The sequence below is a fragment of the Homarus americanus genome, unplaced genomic scaffold, assembly GCF_018991925.1.
Source record: "Homarus americanus isolate GMGI-L3 unplaced genomic scaffold, GMGI_Hamer_2.0 scaffold24260, whole genome shotgun sequence".
NCBI lineage: Eukaryota > Metazoa > Arthropoda > Malacostraca > Decapoda > Nephropidae > Homarus > Homarus americanus.
The window spans coordinates 7,051,982-7,068,267 of NW_024721079.1; the positions used below are offsets into that span (position 1 = coordinate 7,051,982).

The following is a 16,286-nucleotide window of genomic DNA, read 5'->3' on the forward strand; positions in this document are numbered from 1 at the left end:
CTACATGTACTGTACAGTATTTGTGCAGTAAAGAATAATGTAGACATGCACCGTAATTATTGCTCCTGGATAATGACGTATCTTTGACTATCTTAATGATCAAATAAATATCGTTTTCTTTAAATGTACTCTAAAGAATGAAATCATTTGGATATACATATGAGAGGATTTGTTTTGAAAGCGTCTTTTTTTTTTTTTTTGTACAATCATCAGTACTATTTCGGAACAAATTGAAAGACAAATCCAAACATATAAAATAAAAGATAATATTAAAGCAAAATGTATGTACCTCAACCAATTTTTAATAATCTCTTCTTTTTCATGTGGAGAAAATGATAATTGAATGTCAACCTCACAATCAAGAGATTCGAAACATACGTAAGAGCTTCTGCATTATAGGATTTCATTAATACAGGGTACTAGAATCTGTAACCTTGAAGATAAGGTTTTGTTCTATGATTGGACTACATTTTAACTTATATAAAACGATCTTAGCTTGAAAAGTATCCACAAAAACCATGTAAGAGTAAACATGCTTACCAAATTGGGATATAGGCATCAAGCAATGTGAACACCAAACACCGCCTTACTGCAGATGCACCTCAGTAATGTAATAATTTACACTTAAGAATCAAATCATGTTCTGAATCAACACATAATAAATTTTTGCAAACTCAAATGTCAGTCATGCCTCCTGTACAGTACAGTACCTCACACTTAGTTACGTTGTCGCCACTGAATGATGTACCGTAGCCTTGTATACTGTCAACGTCACTGAATAATAGTTTTAAAGCAGAGTACAGTACTGTATATCTTAACTATGTGTTGTGTTGTATACCTGTATTTCATCACTGGCATTATTTTGTTTTGTTGTCAGTAGTACAGAGAATACTATTTAAATATTTTGATATTTACATAATCCTGACTTAAAAGGATTATAAAAAAGTTAAAACTGGTGCTAAAATTCTAATACAGTAACAAAATACAGTTAATATAAAGCTTCTATTATGTGTTGCTTTGCTAAGTTACATTTTACTCTGGTTTGTAAGAGTAAAATAAACAATTGGTTGTATTCATAGATAATGGGGTAGTCAGTGTCACACCCAAGATAAACACTGGACACAACCTGAAGTTATTTTATTTCTTTTCAGGTGTTTTGTCTGGGATGCGACGCTCTAGAACTACGCCTCACCAGGCATCAGCATTTGTGTCTAAAGGACCACAGGACTCTAGGCCTGGAACTAGAGATACTCGTCCAACATTTGAGACCCCATTTGTCTTTGAAGGAAGGTGTAACCATGGTAGTATGGAAGAGCTTTCTAGTCAAGCATTGGCACAAAGTGAGATGCAGCCTTTCAGAAAATCAAGTTCTCATAGTGTGTGCCTAGAGAAAGGTGTAGATCGTGCTCTGGTTGGGGGTGGAATGTCTCGTCAAGATCCTTTTTTTGACAGCAACGGACATATTCGAGATGCTCATTCTTCATCGAACTCTCGGAGAGGGGAAATCCCAAGGGTGGAGCCTCGAATGATCCACACACCCAGTCTAAATCTGCAATGCAGGACTGAGAGTGGTGTAGACGCCCATGAAGTGGAGACGCTACACCTTGATAATATGTGATACTCGACACTTGCCGTTGAACTTCTTTGATAAATGGTTTCTACTAGTATTGAACATCCATGGTATTAGACACTTCATATGCTCTTTTCTTAACCAAGCCAGACTGCAGTCAACATTTTCTTCATCCAAGAATACATTGAAAGTGATGTGGATTTGATGACTAACTTTGGAAACTTTACCTATTTAATATAAAATAACATGCACATGGCATGTCATGGCTGGTCCCATAAAAAAGTCATGCATCTGAGAATTTCATAATTTTTCTAATAACTCTTCATTTGAAATCATAAACAATCATCGAAACTGTGTGAAATTTTTTCAGTGTAGCAAAATTTTGAAATTATACATAGAATATAACCCAGAAAGTTATGTTTAATCATTTACTGTGTTGAGCCAGTGTATTATCTGCAAAACAAAAAAAGTGGTTTTTATATTTGGAACTCCATTCAAGCTGGCCCTTGAGTACATTATTATACATTACAAACTCAAGAAGTAAAATATAAAGCTAGGTTAATGGAGAGGATATAGCTAATGCAAAAACTTCACTGCTCATGTACAATCCATTAAGACTAATAAAATTTGTGATATCGTTTCCCGAGAAGTCATGAATCTCTATGTCATGTTTTTTAATATGTCATCTGTTCTCACCATCAGTCTGTATAATTTTTTTATGTATATCTTGTTGAGGCTCTTATGACTACATGGAGCTATGATCAAGAGTGAGAGTGTTCCAATAACAGGGTTTGGTAATCTTATAAAATACAATTTTGATAAGAATATTAACTTGGTAACCTATGTAGATATAAATGTTGGGCTTGAGTCAATACTTCACTCCATCCTCTACTTAGCAGGATGATCAAATATAAGAAACAGGAGCTGTTAACACAGCCACACCTTTAAGTAACCTCCTCTGACATTCACACAGCATCCATTGATAACTATAATGTCCAACTCCTAAACCTTTATTGGCTGTAAACTTAACATACTGTACACATATTTGAACTGATATAATTGCCCATTAATTTACTACTAAATGTCATAATTCCTAGTACGTTCATAACATTTTCCAGCTTACATTAATGCAAGTAGATACAGTATACATAATAAAATTACAATTACCTATATAAAGATGCTAAATCCTGTTGATAGATATTCTCAACAAAGACAATTCCTAAACATGGTGGATCAACAGGAAGGTCTGCACTTATATGCTGTCATTAGAGAATTGAATCTGAACAGAACTCAATTATTTGTTCAATTATATTTAAACTATTATATTTACCATAATAGATTGACCATAGAAAACTGTGAATGGAATCTTAGCTACAACTCGGCACACTACTGAAATGTCAGCATATAAGTATAGCTCTCGTGACCTTCCTAAGTCTTCGTCAGACTCGCTACCATGTGCTTGACTAGTTGTGATATTCCCATTATAGTATACTGTATATAGTTTGTCACAAGGGAACTAAAATTTTGTACTTTGAGAAGTAGAGAGATGTATTTATTGTTTCTACAAATGATGTATCCGCCCAAGCAGTGAGTGTGTTCTCTATATTAATTGTTGTGTCACTGTGTCTGGCGAACACAGGGGTTGTGTCTTGGCTTGTGTTTCTGCATGGGAGTGAAAGAATCATAGGACACAAATATCATCTCACATCACACATGGCATCTAACTAATGACAGCTTACAAAATCATTTTGTGAAATTCATATATTAGAAGAGCAATAATGGCCGTTATGTATTCATCGATACTGACAGCTTTTTAAACAGCTGAATAAACTTTGTATAATTTCATTTCATTTATATAAATTAATAATTGAACATTAACTTTACATTCTACAGATATTTACAGTGGTATGCTACATGTTTGGTGCTCCATCTGGCAAAGTAACATGACCTAGTGATTAATAATTGGTATTACTACAGTAGACCAATTGCTTTTTCTCTGAATGTTTAATTTTGTTGTAAAACAGTAGCTTTTCTATTTAAATTGTCAAACTGAATACAGATTTGGAATATCTTTCTCTCTAACTTTTTACAACAAAATGCAAATTAAGCAAACACAAGAAGACATTTGATATTCACAAGTGTTGATTATGATGGATGAGTCTCTTGTGCAATACTGAGGGAACTACCAGTTGATAATTTATGTCCCTACACCTTTATACATTATCATAAACTCACCCCGTCTGTTATAAAGAAGTGTCTTTGAGGCTTATTGAACTGATATAGAATTGTTTTAATCTGCACTTAATAGTGTAACAAACAGCAAAAGTCCCAATTTACTGTACAGTATTCAAACATCAGGAATTTGTACAGTATACGGTAAGTATACCGGTAATTTTGATACAATATCCGTAATCTGATAAATGATTATACTGTAGTGATATTTCCGTTAGCCGGAACAATTGGTGCAGAGCAGTTCCGGGTAACAAGCCAACTCTCTCAAAGCTGGAAAAAAAGCCCTCATCCCTGGAATTTTCCGGGTAATGGAAAAATATTCTTGGAAGTTCCAGAAATTGCGCATTGCACCATCTCTTGAACCCGGAAAAATATCCCTCATCCCCGGAATTTTCTGGCTACCAGAAAACTTTTCTCAGAATTTCCGGAATATGTGCCTGATTTTCATCTCTCAAACCCAGAAAAAAATACCCCATCCCTAGAATTTTCCAGGTACTGTACTGTATCGGGAAAATTTTCTCAGAATTTTCCGGAAAATTTGCCCGTTGGAAAATCATTCCGAAAGTCGGAATATTCTGGAAAAATCCGGCATTGGGAACGATTTTCTGAAAAAATTTCAATTCCAGCTATTGGAGAGTTCCGGATTTGAAGGATTCTGGCTAACGGAGATATTACTACAGTATAATAACTAAAACAACATAATCAATCCTCTCTAAACTTTGAGCACTGGCACCAAAATGAAAAATTGCGGGAGAATTTTAATGTAAATGTTTAGGTACAGTACAGTACTGTATACTGTATATGGTTATGTATGTGTGAGTTGCATATGGACCAATTTTAGAGAGGAGTCGACTGAAAACAAATATTTTGTTCAAAGTAGATATTTGCTGACTTAGTACAGTACTGTACTCACATACAGTATAATGATTGGTTCCAAAAACCTTAACAGATGAAAGGGAAGGAGGAAGAATAAGTGAAAAAGATAACTTTATTTTTAACACTACAGTTCTACATAAAGATGTACAGTACTGTACCTCCAAGAATTGGATACAGTAACTAAAAGATTGCTCTGAGCTAACACCAGTCAGATTACAACACTAAAAGACTGTAAAACAAGGTCTTCAGCTTTATGTGATCCAATGTGTGTAGTTTATTGTAGGAGTGATACAGACAGCTGCATATAAGTCTTGTGTATTTTGAGGATTTACTTTACCTAAGTAAAAATTAATTTTTAATAAAGGTTATAATTATAGATAAATCTTTTGCAATAATAATGGACAGATTGAAATAAAGTCCTCATCCTTGCATCTTATGCTGTGCCAACATTTCCTTATGTACAATCACCATCCTTAGACATTTTGAGAATATTGTACCTGTGCAGTACAAGTACTGTATATTAAGATTGCAAAGTTACAGTAAAATTACATAAAAATGTACCAAAATTCAAGTTACTGTACTGTATTGGACATAATTCGAATGTCAAATTGTATTTAAAACATAATCAGCTTACATTATTTTTATATAAACTTGAAGATTTAATATTGTAATTTGTTCACAAAATACCATGTTTTATAATTTCTGTGTAATGTTTAGTAAAATGCAGTTAGCTGTGATTAATCATGGAGGGGGATTGATTAAAAATATATATATACGTACTTAAAAAGGAAGAAAAAAAACAGTGAGGAAGGGAGGCAGTGTATTGAGGGTGTGTGTGGTGGTGGGATCTAATGTGACATGGTTGGCTGAACCAAGGGGTATGTCTCAACACAGGCTGCTGATTGGCTGAAGTTCAGCCAATCGGCTAAACACGTTGGTTTAGCTGCTGAACCAAGGTGTTTAGTTCATCCCAGGCTGCTGATTGGCTTGTAGTATGCCAATATGGTGCTTGTTTGAAGTAAGGGAATTTTCTTTACTGCTCTATTCCCCCCCCCCCAGAAAAAAAAAAAATCAAACTAAAGTACTTTGACTCATTTCTTCTCTAGACAGTATTTTTTCATCCTTTCCAGAACTTGGTAAAGGTGGAGGAGACCGTTAGCACCAGAAATAACTTATGGAATTTAACCAAAATTTCTGGAGATACTATTTGCATGATACTGAATACGTAAATGAAAGCAAGACTGCTCAGAACCTATTAGAACTTAACCTAACCTCACCTATAGTATTTCCACGCTAAGATGGCCCGTAAGCCCCACCCCTCGTCTTATTGGTTCCCCTGAGCGTTTTACCTCCCCCAGGACTCCACATAAATAAGAGTGTATTTATATCGACCCTTTATAATAAATATTTTAAATTTTCTAACATCCTCTCTGAAGTGCTTAATGCCTTGAAATGATTTGCATTTTGATAATCCATATATTTAACTATATTTTAGATAATAACAGGTCTGCTTACCAATTGTGAACACATTTAGTTTGAATTTTCTTTGAACCAATCAGCTATTAATATAGAAGAGAGGCATGGCCTATAGGCCAGCTTACATAAGAACATAAGAAAATAAGGAATCTGCAATAGGCCGGTTGGCCTGTGCATGGCAGCTCCTGTCGAGAGTTACTACCACTCTCCATCATCCATGAATCTATCTAGCCTCCTTTTGAAACTTTCCAGAGTTCCCCCACCTACTACAAAGTTGCTAAGCTTGTTTCACTCGTCCACCACCCTATTTGTGAACCAGTTTCTTCCTATCTCCCTCCTAAACCTAAACTTATCCAACTTGAATCCGTTGCTCCGAGTCCTATCCTGCTCGGATATTATAAGAACTTTATCTATATCCCCTTTATTGATTCCTTTCACCCACTTAAATACTTCTATCATATCTCCCCGCACTCTTCGTCTTTCTAGGGAATGCAAGTTAAGTTTCTTTAACCTATCCTGATATGGAAGGTTTCTAAGTCCTGGAATCATTTTTGTCATTCTTCGCTGCACCGACTCTAGTGAATTTATATCCATTCTATAATGGGGGCACCAGAACTGAACCGCATAATCGAGGTGCGGCCTGACTAGCGCAAGATATAGTTGCAATAAGACCTCTGCACTCTTGTTACTTACACTTCTAGATATAAAACCCAATATTCTGTTTGCCTTATTTCGAACATTAACGCACTGTTTTCTAGGCCGTAGGTCCGGGCTTACAAGTACCCCTAGGTCTCTTTCACAAGTCGACTTCTCTAGGTTGATGTTGTTAAGGCTGTATACATAATAAGTATTTGTTCTTCCAATATTAAGTACGCTGCACTTGCTGGTGTTGAATTTCATTTGCCATTTCTCAGACCACCCCTGCAGTTTATTTAGATCCTCCTGTAATGCATTTGCATCCTGCCCTGAATTAATTTGCCGCCCTATTTTGGTGTCATCCGCAAACTTGCTTATGTCACTGCTGATCCCAGTATCTAAATGTTTATGTAGATTATGAACAAGAGTGGGCCTAGTACTGACCCCTGGGGAACCCCACTGGTTACACGGCCCCACTCAGATTTAACACCATCTACGCTGACCCTCTGCTTCTATCGGTGAGCCATGATTTTATCCAATTTAAAACTTTCCCCTCGATACCATGAGCCTTAATTTTTCTCAGAAGCCTCTGATGCGGTACTCTGTCAAATGCTTTGCTAAAGTCTAAGTAAATAACATCGTAATTTTCGTCATTATCTACTACCTCGAAGACTTTCCTAAAAAACGTTAGCAGATTTGTTAGACAAGTTTTTCCCTTTGTAAACCCATGTTGAGAGTCGTAGATTAATTTCCCTTTCTCAAGATGCGATCGGATGCTATCTGCTATAAATGATTCAAGAAATTTCCCCACTACTGACGTCAAACTGATTGGCCGGTAATTTGACGCTGATGCTCTGTCTCCCTTTTTGAAATGGGTACTACATTTGCCTGTTTCCACAAGTCTGGCACAACTCCAGTGTCTAATGATTTTGTAAATAAGTTCCCTACACTCTTTCAAGGCTCGAGGGAAAATTTCATCCGGCCCTGGGGATTTTGTTTTCTTTAGTTTATTTATCTTCTTAAGAACATCCTCTTTTCTGATAGTGATATTCTTTAATTTCCCTTCTTCCTTTCCCTTCTTCCTTTCCCTTAAATATCAGTTCCACCTCTGCTTAGCGAGGAAAGAGTATAACTTCCTAACCTGTGCATTGTCATTTCGATTTCCTTACTGTCATCCAAACAACATTTAGAAAAAAATTAAGGTATTATTGCATTAGTGGGCCCAATTCATTTTCTTAATTAAAAACTAAATTTTCATATAGTTCAGACTATTCTAAGACACTTCTTCTATGGCATTTCCATTGGAAATATATATATTTTTGAGTACAGTGGGGTATGCTATAACGAATCTAATTGGTTCTAGAACCTTGTTCGTTATAGCATTCGTTCGTTATAGGATTAATCCGTTCCAGGCCCCCCAAATACAACCACTTAACACTGAAAAATGTAATATAAAATTGTAAAAATTGTAAAAAAAGTGCATAAATATGCATCTAAACCCCTGAAATAAAGAATATCATTAATATTTGTAATAAAAAACAATAAATTAGTAAAAAAAAAAAAAAAAAAAATTTTATTTTAAATAATGTTCGTTGTAGGAGTTTCATTCGTTATAGCATTCTCAATTTTATAGGTAAAACCGTTCGTTATAGGAATATTCGTAGTAGGATCCGTTCGTTATAGCATACCCCACTGTATTTTAATTGATAAAATTATCAACAATATCACTTGTTTAAAGTGGGCAGGGTTTTGAAGTCGAGGGAAAATGTGGTGCAAAATACTAAAAATAACACCAAATAAACCCAACATACGGTAATGTCAAGAATAAAATGAAATTATATACATAGGTAATTACTATATGTATGTATGTATGAGAGGCAGGAAATATTGGTACAATAATAGAAGAAGTGAGAATTGGTAAAAAAGGAAAACTGTATGTGTAATGTGTACTGAGGAAGATGAAGAATGGTAGGGGTTTGGGAGTTAATAAACAAAAACAAATTCTACTTTTAAGGATTTAGATCAGCACCAAGAGAAAATTAAGATATTGTAGTGGTGTGTAGGTCAATACTAGCATAAAGAAAATAGAATACCTGTAGTTCTCATGTGGGTAAGTGCCTGTACAGTATTTAAGTAAAATAGTTTTCAAGGGACTTTATACATATGAGATTAAACTGAGAGCTGGACTGATGAGAGAAATAATTTAACATCTTGGTTAGTTCATGACTATGCCATCATAAAGGTGCATCTTAAATTGGGCTATGACAACTAGAATAGCCACACTTATTTTATCTAGTGTGATCTGAAATTTATTTTTACAGTAAATGAAAATAAAATAAGCATGTGAGTGGATCAAATAGACACAGCTTAGTAATGCAAACCATTTTGAGGTCAATTAAAAATTTATTGCAGTACACAGCTGTCCAAATTTTTCCACAGTCAGTAATGGTCTCTCGGTATAAATAGATAGAGTACACCCAATAATATCTAGAAGTCTTTCTTAAATCTGGGACACCTAAAAATAATTATTTTTAAGTATGTGTGGCATGTAGCTGATGTGTTCATAACATCAACATAATGTCACAAATACAATCACAAACAGGAAAATTTATCTCAATGACAGCTTTACTGTTTAAGTTAGCAAATAAATCAATTGTCGTTACCATATATATACAGTAGACATAAATGAACCATTCTTATAAAATTTATACATAGTGTACTGTATGCCATTTTTAACACTGAGTTAACCTCATCCACGCTTGGTGGAAAAAGTCTGGTGCAATTAATCCGTTTTATTTTCTTAACCTGCAATTTATACATTCAAGTACAGTAATCTGCAAGGCAAATATATTGATGATGAATTCTGAACAATTTACAAACTCTTCTTATGTAGAGTTTATGCAATGATTTGCTGTACTGTACTGTATTCAATATAAAACCAAATTCATTATGAATGGGTGAAGGATTTTGCAACAATAATGCGTCAAGTACAGTACTGTATAATTAGAATGTACTACAGTACATTGAATGCACCCAACATAAGCACATGGCACCTAAACAGAAGACAAACATTCACGTATAAGAATCACTAAATCAGTTCGGTTTCAGTTCTATGGTAAGCATGGAATTAATACTAAATGTCTTTGTGGTAAACAAAACTAACCCTTGAGCTGTTATTTGTCTTATCTAAGTCCATGAGTTGTTTATCTGATTAAGTGGCAAAGTTTCAAGATTATGTACAGTCCAGTACAAAACATCATATTAAACTTGGAGAATATGGGATTTTACAGGCACAAATTCACAAACACTGACACCCAAGCACAGACAAATATCCAGTAACAAACATAGCTATTACACACACAAGCATACTCTGCCCCTGCTCACCTATTGGGACATACACACACACACACACACATCCTCACAGAGGAACATAACAGAGATACAGTACTGTACAAGAAGACAGAATCATTAGAAATGTGCCTGTTTTAAATACTGTAGGTATTTGTAATTCCACCAAAAACAGTCCAAGGCTCTGTTGTCTGTACAGTACATGTAGAGGTACTTGGAAATGAAATACTGTAGGGTCTTTGGTCATGTGAGCTTATAGTACTGTATTCGGCTACCTGTAGTACCCTTTTTTTTTTTAAGAAGTTAATTATTTGCTCCAAATCTATTATCAGAAGCAATAAATGAGAAAGAGTAAGAGAGACAAGTGACTGTTGGAGAAATGATACATGATATGAAGAGTAAAATGGGGAAATGGCTGTTAAAAAATAATTATCCTCGGTGACGTGACTCCCACCATAATTTCAAAGTTAGATGAGAACTACCCTGGTACAGTACAGTATAACTTTTGCATATAAAGATGGAGAATGATGGTTATTGGGCTAACCTAAATACTCTTGATATGAAGCTGCATACGAAATTTAATTTAAATCTGTGAAATCTTCTTGAGTTATTGAACCGAGAATAGTAACTCAGAGAAGCACACCAAAGCAAAGTTCAAATCACATTATGGAAGACAAGAGGGAGGGACCATGTTGGTGAGAGATGCAAGTGCTGTATGAAGGAATGTGGAAAGCTGCATTATGAGGATTCTCTACACATAAAATTACAGTGACACTGCACTTGTGCTGTTGGTAATTTTAATAGGAGTCTTAAAATCAAATTAAAAGTGCTACCGTACAATATACAGTACAGAATAATGCAAATTATGGCTACCCAGATCTTTAAACTTCATCTGTACTGTACTCAAGTGAGTTAATGTGATCAAACACCTACTTATTCATCCCTTTTTTTCAATAATGCTATACTACATCAAACAGTAAATAGGGCTTCAGTGTCTGAATTTAATTTATCAGAAACACTAAAACTGCTGTGGCTGATGTATTCATGGCACAGTAATTAGGAATCACAAATTGCTATGCCCAAGAACTTGTTAATAACATGTTTTGTAAAATGTAAATAATCAACATTGACACACACCCATGTCCCAACATTTCCATTTACCCTTTTTACAAACTGTAGTTGAAGTGGGCCTTCCTTGCTAAGAAGCTGTCAAGGCTCAACCTTGAGAATCAAATACTGTAGTCCCAAGCTAAGTTCTTGAATGTGTTGTTCGTATGACTCCTTACACAACTCCTACAATATTCTTATATCAGGTTTGAGAACACTTTGTACATATGTTCATTTCATACCATGTATCATACCTGTTGTTAGCTATTCTGTGCATCCTCGATATATATATATATATATATATATATATATATATATATATATATATATATATATATATATATATATATATATATATATATATATATATATATATATATATATATATATATATATATATATAATCTTTGAATACGTGTTAAAAATAAAGGACATTTGTATATTTGGGAAATTTTATTCAGATGAATTTCCTAAACGTATGAACCAAAAAAGAAAAAACTTCTGATGGGTTTTGTATTGATTTTCACACTGTAATTTTTTGTGATGTAAATAGTCAGTATTAACTTAATAACACTTGATATGCTATTTAAAATGTCAAGAAATTTTATATTATTACAAGTAAAATCAGTGTTACACTAACAGCAGTGTATAGTTTATGCACTGTAATACAGTATTGTACTGTACTGTTGGTGTTCTGGATGCCACTTCCCAGGAACAAAAATATCACCATTATTACTCATTACCCGTAGCCAAAAAATAATATACGCATTCTGATAACGGAAGGGAACTGTTACATATTAACGCATTTTACGGCATATAAGACACTTAATTGTTGCGGTATCCCGTGAGCTAATGAATCCTCCCAGTTGCTGTCTCCAATAGGCTAAATTCTACCTAACAAAACTCCAGAATTAAAAATCTGCTATTGCTTACTTAAACATATTATTATTATTATATTTAATTAAAAACATTTTGTATTGTAATTATAAAAGCTCGATTTATAACTATACTGTGATGATACCCTGAGACGATTAACGTCCATATGGCAGACACCCAACTCTTCAGAGGTAGCTAAGCAGTAACTATTTCTGCTACAAGCATTACACTCTATTAATGCCATACCTGAAACATTTATTTTTAGATCTACAAATACAGGTAGTCATGCTATAACGCGATAATTGTGTTCTTGTAAAATATCGTGTTATAGAAAATCACGTAATAGAAATAACAGGGCTTATGGAGAAAATAGGGTTAGGTGCAGATTACTCGAAATCGAAAAAATTTAGTAGTTAGCCTAACACAAAGGATAGCACAGTCTAAATAAATGTTACATTCATATCTAATAATGAAATCATACAGTAAATGTAACACTTTACTTGATGGGGGAGAAGGGTGATTTTGAGGTTGATAAAATCGAGCTTCTCTTCAAGTGTTATATCCTTTCTTTTACGATCATCACCGGGAATTCTATCACCAGAACGCTTCTTGTTGATATTCTCCTTTACTATATTCACAGTTAATACCACAAAATTGGAGAAATAGTAAGCAAAAATCGTGTTATAGCAAACAAGCGTTCGCGTTATACAAATATCGTTCCTAATTCATAAATCGCGTTAGAGCAAATTCGCGTTATCAAAACGCGTTATAGCAGAACTCACTGTACTTGATAAAAATGAAGATTTACAAATAACTTTCTTTTCACTTTTGCATCTGTTAACATCGCTGGCAGCACTGTAGCCAAGTTAGACTCATCACTGTAACCACCAGGATACTGGGCCAAACTGTGTGGTATTATGGTTGTTTTTCATCTCGTATTTTTGGGTAGATATACGTAACTTTCTTCATTTATTTTTACTCAGTTACATGCACACACCATCCTAAATACATATTGTGAAAAAAGTAAACAAAATAATTGTCATAAAGGGAATATGTGTACATTTCTTTGCACACGGGTTAGCTGGCTCAGTGGGGGAGCAGGAGGCGGTGTGTGGGGGGGAGGGGGAGCGTTGCTAGGGAATAGGCGAAGGTAACGTTTCTATTGCGATGGTGAACCAGGGAGTACAGTACAGTACGTATATGCAAATGGCAATTGCGTTAAACTTTCATTTGGCTTTTATTTACTGGTTTGGCAATACTGTACATGTACGGTACAGTTTTTTTGGGTAACTTATTTATTGGCATTACAGTATTTGTGTTTATCTTCACATTTACTGGTTCTATATATATATTATTTTAAGAAACTGTGGCTATTGGAGAAAAATCCACACAAAAGTTTTTTCATAAATACTCCCTGTTAAAATGGGGGGAACGTCTTATATAGTCGTGCGTCTTATATGCCGTAAAATACAGCATGCCCTTAAAATTTGCGGGGGTTTGGGTCTCAATATGGCTGTGAATAGCCAAATCCGCAAATATCATTTGCTGATCGGGGTTGGGGGGGGGGCACATTTTTACTCGAGTGCAAAGAAATATATACAGTACATATTCCCTTTATGTGTTTGCCCTTAGGACAATTATTTCTTTTACCTGTACTGTATGTGTGTATAAACACACACACACACACAAAACACATACAAATAAATAATAATGAGAAAATCCTCTCACAAATAATGTGAGTCTACCCTCAAGTCAACCCCATGCTTTTCTATTAAAGTTGGCTTGGTTGGGTTGCCATATATCATTTTTTTTCCTCATAAAAATTAATGTCTCTAGAACGAATGGCATCCAAGCGCCAGCTGGGTTGATAAGTACGGCTGCTCCCCGACTTACGACGGGGTTAGGGACCGACATCCAGGTCGTAAGTCGAAATGGTCGTAAGTCGGAAATGATTAAATAATACATAGAGAATAAAAAATGGGAGTTTCTTTTTCTTCTCAGCACCACAAAACACTCGCTTTTAAGCTTACCAGCCATTTTAAAATGAATTACAGATGAAAATTTTGTCTGTGTACTGACTTTGGGACTTGAAAATACGTAATTTGACCAAATTTTGGTAAAACTGAGGCAGGTCGTAAGTGCAGGTGGACGTAAGTCAAGTAGGTCGCAAGTTGGGGATGAGCTGTAGATCAAACTTACAGAATTTCTTTCATAGCCATATTGCCAACCCAACATGAAGGATGTCAGTAATTGCGGTGTACTGTAATACTGTATACATACTTCTTTCATAATATGTATGTAGGATGGTGTGTGCATGTAACTGAGTAAAAATAAATGAAGAAGGTTATGTATATCTACCCAAAAATACGAGTTGAAAAAATCTATAACACCTCACAGCTTGGCCCAGTAGCCTGGTGGTTACAATGATGAGCTAACCTAGCTACAATGCCATGTTAATCCCTGTTAAGCCCTTTTCTATCAATAAACACTATTAATAACAGTAAATCCAGTTAAATATGGCAAGGAGTGAGGAGAGTCAACAGCAGACGACACGCTAAATAATAAACGCAGTCACTCGCTTCCCTTACTGCTCCCGTTGTCAGGCGTACGTATGGGAGAAAAACATATTTTGTAGTCTACTATGAAAATGGTACGGGCTCAGTGATAAAAAAATTATATAAACTATTCATTTTCCTACGATAACATAATAATAAACATTGTATCATTACCAGAGTTGATGAATTAATATTCCCACAAACAAAAATTGACAACTCTTTATAAAAAACATAGATTAACACTCACCAGTCCATGCTGGATGATTGTGTAGAGCCCGTTTTCCTCTCCCCTGCCACTGATGAATATCATGATGAAAATGGTGAAATATGATGGATGATGATGAAGGTAGAGGAGATACAAGTTCTCACCTGCTTTGGAAGAAGAGGCAGAGGAGAGCTAGGAGTGGCAGGAGGAGGGTCATCCATATTGGAGTCAGAGTCAGGAGGAGGAGGAACATGAACAGGAGGCTGAGGCTTTCTTGCAAGTGTAGGTGTAGGGCTTTGAGTGGACGAAGGCAAGAAGAACATGGAGATTGGAGGTTGGGCAGCCTGCCGCTTGAGTTCCTTTAGTATTTCCTTATAAGGAGCCACGAGCTTCTCCATCCCTCTCTTGAAGTTGAAAGATCTCTCGATAGAGGGATCAATGTAAAAAAAAAAATAGTCCACGGCTGCCCTACAAGACAGCAAGCCCTTATTGAGGTTCGTGAAGGTTAAGGTGAGTACCTCCTCCACTTCACCTTCTTCCTCCTCCTCATCCTCACGACTCTGCTTCTCGGCAAGCTTGGCCAGCTCTTCCTCATCATGACCCAGGAACTCCTCTTGCACCTCTTCCTCCTGAGGATTGTTGAACCCCTCACCTCCCACTTGACGGGTAAGCTGGATGATGTGGTGCACATCCTGGTCGATTGTGGAGAAGCCAGCAAAGCCATTCACCACCTCTGGCCACAAGGCCCTCAAGCATGAGTTAACACAGAGTTGTCAGGTCATCATGGCACTGCTTGATGAAGGAGATGCAAACTGTGATGGAGAACTTTTTCCACATTTCCCACACTGACTCAGCACCATCCAGTGTATCGTTGTCCAAGGCTGGGTCATGTACTTGGCCTTGAAGACAGCAATGACTCCCTGGTCAAATGGTTGGAGCAATGATGATGTCTTCTCGGGCAGAAAGTTCACCTCGACATTTTTGTTTGCAACCTTGAGGGCCTCGGGGTGGCCAGCGCAGTTTTCAATCATGAGAAGGACCTTAAACTCCAGGCCTTTCTCCTACAGGTAATCCTTGACCTCCCTCACAAAACATTTGTGAAACCAGTCGGTGAACACCTTGCAGGGATGCCATAAAACTCAATTGCTCCCTGTCCTGGTAGCGAATAATCGAGGGCCACAAATTAAAAATCCGCGAATTGTAAGGACATGCGGTATGGTAACTTCTCAACTGTGAGTTAAATTGGGTAAAGTGTGCAAGTTAATTCCTAATATTATAGCTGTACTATAATGAAGGGAGAATGTGTTAATAAAATTTTTGCATTAATGAACATAAGTGAAGAGTTTTTGTATAAGGGGAAAGATTTGCATGATATTCAAGGATTTAAATAATTATATCATAGAGT

General features: G+C 35.8%; 2 protein-coding genes across 5 annotated transcripts in view; one reads left to right on the plus strand and one right to left on the minus strand.

The window, feature by feature from the left end:
• Positions 1-4,107, plus strand: part of LOC121861508 (E3 ubiquitin-protein ligase MARCHF8-like) — a 136,990-nt gene extending 132,883 nt beyond the window's left edge. For 3 of the 4 annotated variants that reach the window (XM_042359304.1, XM_042359307.1, XM_042359305.1), the window contains exon 7: positions 1,152-4,107. In XM_042359304.1, coding sequence (XP_042215238.1) covers positions 1,152-1,618 — 467 coding nt within the window. In that variant the 3' untranslated portion in view covers positions 1,619-4,107. The remainder of the gene's footprint in view (positions 1-1,151) is intronic. The other variant, XM_042359308.1, reaches the window with a different exon arrangement.
• Positions 4,108-9,005: 4,898 nt separating this feature from the next.
• LOC121861356 (tigger transposable element-derived protein 1-like) lies at positions 9,006-15,912 on the minus strand. The gene is made up of 3 exons (XM_042359005.1): positions 15,732-15,912; positions 15,046-15,614; positions 9,006-9,092 (listed from the first exon to the last, which is right to left on the minus strand). Exons 1-3 carry the CDS (start codon positions 15,910-15,912, stop codon positions 9,006-9,008), a joined length of 837 nt encoding a protein of 278 aa, XP_042214939.1.
• Positions 15,913-16,286: the final 374 nt, after the last annotated feature.